Here is a 9,837-nt window from a genome sequence, read left to right as displayed (position 1 = left end):
CTCGGTTCTGGGTAAGGTCGTCGGCGGCGGAGAGGAATTCGAAGACACTTGTATCCTGTGTCCGTACAAATGTTTTTCTGCAGGGCCTGGCGTCTCACAGTTCTGGTCACCCAGTGCCCCCGTTTTTACGTCTGCATAGTTAAAACAAAGCCCCAGGAACTTGGGAAACAAACCGGAAAAGCGTACTGTTATAACTAACTCCCAGTGAATCTTTCCTCCGACCTGGTTGGGGAAGGAAGTAAGGTTGCTTTCTATCACAGCCAAAGGAAAACTGAGCCATGCGACAAGTTTGTTCTTGGAAGGCAAGTCGCCGCTTGATGAGCGCCCCACCTGTTGAACAGACTTTGGACGGAGTCTGACCCAATTCTCTTTTGCATATTAATGACTTAACTAGCTGTCCCCCCCCCTTCGTTTTTAAATACGAAGCGCTGGTTAGATCAATTTTTTAGTGAATTGTAAAGAAGCATACATCGGAGGCGTTTATAGTTTTAGCAAGGGCCTGGGAGCGAGGTGGAAGCAGAATATAGACTTGGAGGCTGAAACGTTTTTTACACTTTCGGGTTCTAGGCACATATAAATGCCTTTGAATTCCAAAATTGGTGAAAGCACTCAGATAACCATTTTGACATAGCGTAATTGGCTGGCAAGTTGAATTGTAAGGTGTGTTCAAATTTGATTTTTTTTTTTTGGCATTTTCTAAAAAGGGGTCCTTGGCAGACCTATGCAGCTAGTGTATTATTATAATGTTGATGTGCATGGTTCTTCAGCATGGGCGTTGACTTTCATTTATTGAGCACCTAAATCCTCTGGGATGGTATTATCCACACTTAATGTGTTAATGGCTACTGCGAAAGATTTGGAGTAGGCAGTCTCAAACTCCTGCCTATGCAGGTAACCGAAGTGAGTGAGGCTGTCCAGGTGTGGACCATGGGTTTCTGGAGAGCTGTGTCCATCACTGTTCGGGGTCAGAGTCCAGTAGGTTCTACCCTCTGCTTGCTGGATTTTCTGTATTTCAAGAGTCCAAATATCCTGAATTTTTAATGAAATATGCTGATTTTTAGAGTAGCATTTTAGTTTTTCACTGAAGTCACTGTGCAGGCCCACGTTGGAGCTGATGTCTCTGGCTGCAGGTTTGCTCTCTGGGTTAAAGAACAACTTCAGACACTGCTGAGGACAGGCAGTGAGGGGTGGGGAGGAGGAGAGTGTCTTCTGCTTCTGCTGCTCCACAGCCCATGCTGGTTTCTCACTGCTGCTGCCTTCCTCTTGCCCTGGTGGTCAGAGGTGAGACTCCCCGGTTAGAGACCCTGCCCCTCAGAAGCTGCACCTTAGCCTTGAGCGGAGCGTTCTCATGTTCTCATGCCCCTTTGAGATGCAGAAACTTTGAAGCCAGAACCATGTTCCTAAAAGTATGCATAGTTATTTGGCAAGTTTTTCTCTTGGGTATGGTTTCCAGAGTCAGAACTAAATAGGCCATGGTGGGAAGGAGCACTTTTTCCTGATGAAAAGGTTTTGAGGCTCTCCCTCTTCTTACCGCTGTCAGTAGATTTATAGACTTAGTCTGAAAGGAATCTAAGAAAAAAACCCAGCCTAGGTTTGTCATTTTACACAGTAGGAAACTGAATGGCAGATTCCAGAGGTGCTTCTTGGCCAGGGAGACGGGGAGTAGGTTTCAGGGCCAAGTTCCCTGATGCCTCGGTGGGAAGCTACCTCTATCTTTTTCTGGTTTTCTCAGCAAAACCAGGCAGAGGAACATGATTTATAATGACCTCTCCCCTCTTCTAGCTCATTTGAGAGCTGCAGTTGGCTGGCATCCCCCGGACAAGCCCTAAGGATGGCTCACACGATGATTTAACAGTCTGATTTGAAGAAGTCTTAGGTCACACCAGATTGGGTTGACTTTTCTTGGAGCTTCCTCACTGTTTCTTTGAGCACATCTGCTGTGCTCTATCCCTTGCTCACCCCACTCCTGCATTTGAAACTGAGGCTGTGTCCACTTCTTGCCCTTAGCTAAGTAAGCTACTGTCCTCGAGGACCAAGATCGTCCTAAGCATGGCCAGGCTAGGCATGCTTAGGGAATTGAGAGGCAAGACTACTTCAAGGCCAGTGTTTGGCTGGCTGATGATGGGACAGATTGGCTTGAATCTAGGGTCCATAGGCTAGCTGTGTGTGGTGGGGAGCATATGTCTGTGAACCCCTCTGAAATTGAAGGTGAAATTTTATGTGTATTTTTTTCTTTCTGGGCTGAGGTTCTAACGAAAGCTGTGGATTTCAAGTGTGAACAAGTTTTTAAGCCATTGTTCTTGGGTGTTGCTAAATGTGCTGTTGTGCGAATGTGTTTTCCCACTCGCCTCACTCCTTAGCTCCTATGGGATATGTTTGATGGGGTAGTAGCTACTCCCTCCTGCCCCTTCTCCCACCTGGAAGTAAAGACTGTTTCAGACCTCATTGTTAGGGATGTCTGGGTTGTCCCCAGATACCTCTGGAAGTCACGTGGAGTAGCATGAGCCGGTCACGGAAAGTCCACTCGCAGAAGGGAGGTGGAATTTTGGCTTGGGTGCCGGTACTTTCCTGCATCTGATGTGTTGTTCACCCATCTCTACAACCGCTAAGTGGTGGAGAAGGCTGGGTTGAGTGGTCTTTGCTTTTCCTGTGCCTTTGTGGGAAGGTACATTGGTGTCACAGTGGTTGACACTGTCTTACCAACACCGCCTGGGCCATTGGTCTTCTAGGTAGGGTAGGCCAGGTTAAGCACGAGCTGCAGCGTTCAAGTTCAGAAAGCTGAAGAAAGCCATATTTAGCTTTTTTAGACAACTAAGGGGAACTTAATGCAAATATTTATAATGGTGAGTGATTACAATGCTGTCTTGTTAGTTTTGCATATATGTTAGAATTGACTTTTTTCATATTACATGTTGTATCAGAAATTGAAAAACTGGCTCTACAGAAATGTCTTGTTTCACCGAGCTTTGTGTTTTTAGTTGATAGCTTTGGTTCTTGGCAACCGTATAATTTTGTCTATATGTAGTAAGCATTTTTTAATTAAATTTTCAAGCATTTATTGTTATGCAGGTCTTTGAACAGAGCAAGAGATAATTTGGTCTATAAAATCATGTAATTTATTCAATCATGTATATTGCCTTAATATTAAGAATAGGATATTTCATCTCTAGCTTAAAAGAAAACCAGAGCTTGAAAATACACACTTTATAATAACAGTGTGCTAAACTAAGAATTTTCTAAGTAGAACTTACTATGATTTTGGTTTTAAAATTTAATGCAGTTGTATAGTTGAGCATGACTCACATGCCATGGTCCCCAAGCAATCAAGTCACATTTAAGACTTTGTCTTACTTTTCTAGCTATCTGTATGTTTTCTAGAAGGAAACCTTTTGCCATGGTGATCATTTGAGTATTTGGGCTTCAGTGGCGTCTTTAGTGCCAAATGGTAGACATTTCCCATCCCCACCCCAACTTGACGTATAAACAAAAAAGTTTACTAAATTTCCGAAATTGGTCAGCATCGACAATTTTATCTTACAATGCAGTATCCTTTTTCTTTTCATTATTTCACTATCTTCCCTTCTCATAACAAATTCAAACCTCTAGTTTAAATATAATAAATATACAACAAACATAATATATAAATATAAAATATAAATAAATATGTATGTGTAATATATAACTATTTTATTTTGTCATTTTCAGCCTTAATATTTCGATACTTAAAAAGGTTAAAACAAAAGATTATTGAATGAACTATTTTCTTAAATAAATTTTTATTTTTCTTGTTCTCACACCTCTGTCTCTCTTTCTCTCTTTCCAGTTGGTTGTCCTTATGTTGGATGACTATTTCATTTTGGCTGTTAAATATCTTCTTTTTGACCATAGTAATTGAATGTATTGCTTAAACTTAAAATTTATTCTCCAAGGAATTACAATTTTAGTATCATTTTTAAGGTGGCCTTTAAAGGCCATATTACAGTTTCCTTAGTGGCCTTGTAAAGTTAGCAAATGTCCTTGGATACTTGTCCTTGGTGGCCAGGGAAGTTAGCAAACATTTGTGCACAGGATCTGAATGAAATCTGGTTGTGGTTGAAGTAATTTGAATGTACTCTGGCCTCCCATTCACCCATTTCTGCTTTGCTGCTTTTGTATATCTTGAATCAGTGTTTTTTTTATTTCCAATAATCTTCCTTTCTACTGTCTTCCCTTCACATTTAGTTCTTAGGTTGATTTCTTTTCATTCCATTCCTACTGGCCTTTGTGGGAATTTGTATGTGTGGCTGTACCAAGAGATGCTTGTTTAGAGAACTTCCTCTGGACCCTGGTGTTGCGATTGCACTTGGGTTATTTTGCAGATTAAAAAGAAAGAGGACAAAGGTGGAGCCAAGTGTGCCTGCAGCATAGCCACAGAATTCGCTTGAAGTATAATTTTTAACAACACACAGATTCATAGTCTGGTAGAACTTAAGACCTGGAAGAGGAACCATGTAGATCATGCAGATCTTGTCTGCTCTTCTCACTTTGAAGATGAGAAAAACTAAGGCAAAGATTAGGGAAGTGGCTTGCCCGAAGACATGCTTCTGATGATGACGTCAAGAAAGTGGTTCACTTAAATGCTTGTTTTGTAGGATCAGAATTTCTCTCCTATTTGATAAAGCTAGCAAGGAGGCCAAAAGATATAATGAAGCTATTAAAAGAAGAACTAACACATTTAGTCACGTTTTATTTTAGGCATTTGATGTATAGTCCCTGCGAATCTGGTTTCTGTTTGCTTTTGCCTCTGGCGTGTGTTCCCTGGGTGACACCATACCTTTTACTTGGAATGTCATGGGGGTCAGAGAACATGGGAAGTACCTTCTCCTAATATGTCCTCTCATCCCCATAGTATTTTTTAAAAAATAGGGACACATGCACACCTTTACCTTTATTTAGAGAGAAAAAAAGGAATAAGAAATGACCATTGGGTGAATTGTTTAATACTCTGCACCGTGGTGTAGTATGAGAATAAGAATAGCTAACTTTTTAGAGAGCTAATATTTTACATGTGTCCCTTTTCACAGCAGTCTTGAGGTGAGTTCTCTCACTGTCCTTTTTGCACTGGTTAAATTTAAGTGGTTAAATATAGGCACCAAGAGGTATTGTTACTTTACTTTAGTTCCATGGTCACACACACAGGGCTAATGAGGGCTGGAACGAGGAGTGGCTAAAACCTGACCTTGTAACTTCTGGGTGCCCACTCTAGCCATGGGACTCTAAAGCCGGGTCACCCATACCACGTGTGTCCTGATGTCTTAGGCAGTGAGCCATTCCAACAGAGGGAATGGGTTGAGCCCATCACAGGTGTAAAAGCATAGACTAGTGTTGGCCAGGTGATTGGACTGAAGCGGGGGTATGTGTAGAGGAATCAGAGAATACAGGTTAGCGTGGTGGGTTAGGTCCATATACAGACTTCCCTACTTATTTGGGAGCCATTAAAGGGTTTCAGTGAGGTAGGGAAGGTGGGTATGTTAGATTCCCCACTTCAGTCTGCTTCTCTCAGTATCCCTTCTTCATGTGTCTCTGAATGCTGCTCACCTTTTCCTTCCTCTTTCCTCCTGCTACCCTGGGCCATGTACCAGGAGCTGGGGTGTCGAGGCAGTTGGAGATGGGAGTATCTCAGGTTATTAACTTAATTCCTTATTTGTTACAGACTTTATTAACTCTTTCCTGTTTTCCTTGCGCCTGGAGCCTCTGTCTTGTGTGAAAACTGGGCTGTGCTGTCTTAGGGAGGAAGTAGAGGGAATTGGGGGTCTGGTTACACTTTATGTGTACATCGGCCAGTTTCCTCGTTTTCAGCTCGAGGTGACTCCTGTACCCTGAGAAGTACTTGGCACTGCCAGTTCCTGAGCCCCTCTGGGGTTCTGCGGGTTTACCGTCTTACCATCCAGCAGATGCCTCCACTGCAAAGGAGGCATGGCAGCTTTCCTGGCCTCGGTCATTTACTGGTTCTTTGTCCCCTTTTGGACTGTTTAGGCTTTCTCATGTCTTGTGGTTTTAGCAAAGATAGAGTCGGTATTTCTGTTTCTCCTCCCTGTCAGGTTGTGGCTTATCTTGATGGGTTAAGGCGATGATATCCTTTTTCAGTCCTTGTCTAGCACCCAGTGGACTTTTTTTTCCTTTCTAGTGCGTAGTATGTTCTTGTTCACTCACTAAGTGAGACTAGAGACTTGAGGAACCTATTGTATAAGTACCATGTCAGTCGAATGGCAGCACTTCAAGTATGTGGGACAGGAGGGATGTGCTCAACAGCACCGTCTTTTTTTTTTTTTTTTTAATGATTTTTTATTATGTTAGTCACCATACAGTACATCCCCGGTTTCCGATGTAAAGTTCGATGATTCATTAGTTGCATATAACACCCAGTGCACTGTGCAATACGTGCCCTCCTTAATACCCATCACCAGCCTATCCCATTCCCCCCCCCCCNCCTCCCCTCTGAAGCCCTCAGTTTGTTTTAGTCCATAGCCTCTCATGTTTCATTCTCCCTTCTGATTACCCCCCTTTCTTTATCCCTTTCTTCCCCTACCGATCTTCCTAGTTCTTATGTTCCATAGATGAGAGAAACCATATGATAATTGTCTTTCTCTGCTTGACTTATTTCACTCAGCATTATCTCCTCCAGAAGAGCACGGTCTTTTGTTCTGTTGGCTGGCTGCTTCAGGGTGGGCGTCGGAAGCAGGAGGAGCCTTGGGGGGGGGGTTTAGCTTTGGGGACTTAAAATAATTGATGTTCTCCTGTCCTTGTTTTTATTTATTTATTTATTTATTTTTAAAGATTTTATTTTTATTTATTCGTCAGAGATAGAGACAGCCAGGGAGAGAGGGAGCACAAGCAGGGGGAGTGGGAGAGGAAGAAGCAGGCTCATAGCATAGGAGCCTGATGTGGGGCTCGATCCCATAACGCCGGGATCACGCCCTGAGCCGAAGGCAGACGCTTAACCGCTGAGCCACCCAGGCGCCCCTGTCCTTGTTTTTAAAGTAGTAATTGTAAAATTTGCTTGTGACATAATAAAGCAATTGGCCTGCATTCCTGTGTAAATACTTTTATTAGTACTGTGTTCATTCTTGGAACTTGATAGGATCGTGACAGAGCTTCATTGATAAGACACATGCTAAGATGCTGACGAACGTAGTTGAGCCCACATTAATAGATGTTCCAGTTAAAATGGCTTCAGAGCCACGTAGCCAGTGGAGTGATGTTAAAGTGTCTCATTTAAATTAAAAAACTCTGAAGTGGGCTGATAGAAGCATGAGCCTCCAAGCTTTAAGATCCATATTTTATCAGATCATCGTCATGTAATATGAAAAAAGTTAAGCTTTCAGTGTCTGATAAATTTTTTAAGCAAGCGCCTATTGTAATAGGAGGGAAATGTCAGTGCAACAAATTTTGAAATGTCTGATTTGGTGTGATTTCAGTGAGGAGGACATGTATCGTGACGCGGATGAAATAGAAAAGGAGAAAGAATTACTTACACATGAAAGAGGGTTATCAGGTATGTTTGGAATTCTTTTATTCATAGAATTCTTACTATTTATAGTAGAAAATGCAGTAAGTTGATATATCCATTTTCATAAAATGCTGTGATGTGCTTCTTAGGAAGCATTCTTATGCATAGGGTCTTAGCTGCATCTGATTATTTATTTTGCTGAGGTATGTTTTGGGAATACTGTTTCCTGAGCTTTTAAAATCGTAATGCAAATATTCTCCCTGTGTTCTTTACATTCGTATGACACTTGCACCTGTGAGGATTTGTTCACTCTCTTGAGGCACCACCCTCTCTCAGTTTGTGATTTCCTTCGTATTAGAGGGAGAGTTTGGATTTGAAATGCACTTTTCATTTCAAATGGAAGGACTTCTTGGGAAGCTGGCTCCGTGTGTCGTTGCATGCACCTGGCCATGTGAATTTGATTGACTCGGAAGAAAGAATGATCATGGAATCAGTAGCACGATTGTCTCGTCGTTTCGTGACCTTTTGTCCATGTTTCTGCTTAGTTAGGCCTGCTCTTCTCACCCCACCCCTCAGACCCCCATACGCAGGGGCCCGTTGCTACTCGGGGAAGCATGACCCCTGGCCGCCTCCACTGTGGGCAGGGCCAGCAGGGCTGGCAGGGCTGTCTGTGAAGAATCCCCTCACTTCCCTGGCTCGCTCGGGCTGGAGCTGAGTGGGGATGCTGCGCTTGGGGGACACGCCATAAATGACTCACAAGTGGCATTTTCTCTCATTACCTGTGTAACGTACGTGTTCTGCTGCTTAGTTCGGAGAACTGGCTTGTGTTTGGTTTATGGTCAACAACAATACTGTCATGTGTGTAGTTAGGAACAGATGATACAAAGTGGGGTTTTGATCCTTGTCAGGTCTTTCTTGAGTCGTCCTCACAGGGAATTGACGGAGCTCTTTACTGTGGTAGCCACAGCAGACCAGCTTCTCTGTAGCTGTCCTGTCCGGTGTGTCCCCAGCTCCCGTGTCCCCGTCCTTCTTGGAGTAGCAGAGGGTGCTCTGTTTCTGCTGACCGATCGCACACTGTTCACTTCGGATGCGGAGTGCTTGTTAGGCGGAGTCCTGAGGAGAAAGTGCTGCCTCCGACGTTGTGTCCCTGCTGCCTTTGCAGGGATCTCGTGCTTTCTGCGTCCCTCTGCGGGCGCTCTGCCGTAGTTGGCCCTGTCCGCCAGGGAGGCCCTCCCTCTGCAGGTGTTTGAGCATCTCAGAGCTGTGTCATTTCCAGCTTTCGTTTGAGGTTACAGTGGGTGCCTTGACAGTCCTTGCATCTTGGTCCTTCGTGGCCCTTCCTGAAATAAGAGCCTTCGGAAGTGCTTCGGTAAGGGTCTGTCTGTGGGAAGCTCTGTTTGCTTGCAAATTTAATCTTAACTTTCTTTTTTAAGAACTCCAGATGAGCAGTTTAGTCTTTTTGAACATAGGGTAGTTGACAGTGCTGCAGTCAGACTAATCCTTGGTAGATAATGTGTCAGGTTTTTTTTGTTTTTTTTTTTTTTGGTCTTCTCTTTGTCTTCAGTATTCTGCAGTTTCTTTCTGATGTCTGTTAAGTGTGTACTTTTAAAAATCTACTGCTTGAGGTCTTCTTTTTGAATCCCTCGATCGCTAGTTTTCATTAGTTTGAGAGTATTTTCAGCCATGATCTTCTTTTCTTATTCTCTCTACTTACTCCTTCCAGAACTCTTAGATGTTTGCTCGCCTCCTTCAGTCATCCGAGGCTCTTCATGACATGCCCTTTCATAGGTATTTTTATCTTGTAGCCTCTGTTCCTTTCTGGGTAGTTTCTTCAGATCTATTTTCTTTTCTGGAAAAGTTCTGGGGGCACCTGGATGGCCCAGTCAGTGGAGCCTGTGACTGTTGATCTCAGGGTTGTAAGTTCAAGCCCCACATTGGGTGTAGAGATTACTTAAAAATAAAATCTGAAAAAAAAAAAAAAGGAAGAAAGAAAGAAAAGTGCTGTTTTCCCCCAGATTTGCCTGGTCTCTTTTTGATAGTTTATTGCCCTTTGCTCATGTTTCTTACTCCTTTATTTCATTAGTATTTAAAACATACTCTTCTGGGTGTCATAATTTCATTCTCTGAAAATCTTGGCAAGTCTAATTATGCCAGTTTTTGTTTTTGCTTATTTCTTGTTTCTTCAGAGTTCAAATTGTAAGCTCAGCTTCTGTGTCTCTGTGTTGGGCTTGTGCAGTGTGGCTTCAGTGGGAGAAAGTCCAGCCTTACTCCTGCCAGGCACCCGCCGTGTCACCTACCCTGGGCCACATTTTGTTAATTTCTAAACTCGAGTTTCCAGGGTCTTGTGG

General features: G+C 43.1%; 1 protein-coding gene across 1 annotated transcript in view; it reads left to right on the top strand.

Annotated features, from left to right (window-relative positions):
* Positions 1-216: 216 nt before the first annotated feature.
* Positions 217-9,837, top strand: part of OTULIN (OTU deubiquitinase with linear linkage specificity) — a 30,904-nt gene continuing 21,283 nt past the window's right edge. The window contains exons 1-2 of the mRNA XM_019797837.2: positions 217-302; positions 7,458-7,534. Of these exons, the coding sequence (XP_019653396.2) occupies positions 7,468-7,534 (67 nt within the window). The 5' untranslated portion in view covers positions 217-302; positions 7,458-7,467. The remainder of the gene's footprint in view (positions 303-7,457; positions 7,535-9,837) is intronic.

The sequence above is a fragment of the Ailuropoda melanoleuca genome, chromosome 3 (assembly GCF_002007445.2).
Source record: "Ailuropoda melanoleuca isolate Jingjing chromosome 3, ASM200744v2, whole genome shotgun sequence".
Lineage (NCBI taxonomy): Eukaryota > Metazoa > Chordata > Mammalia > Carnivora > Ursidae > Ailuropoda > Ailuropoda melanoleuca.
This window is presented reverse-complemented; position numbering and strand designations above follow the sequence as displayed.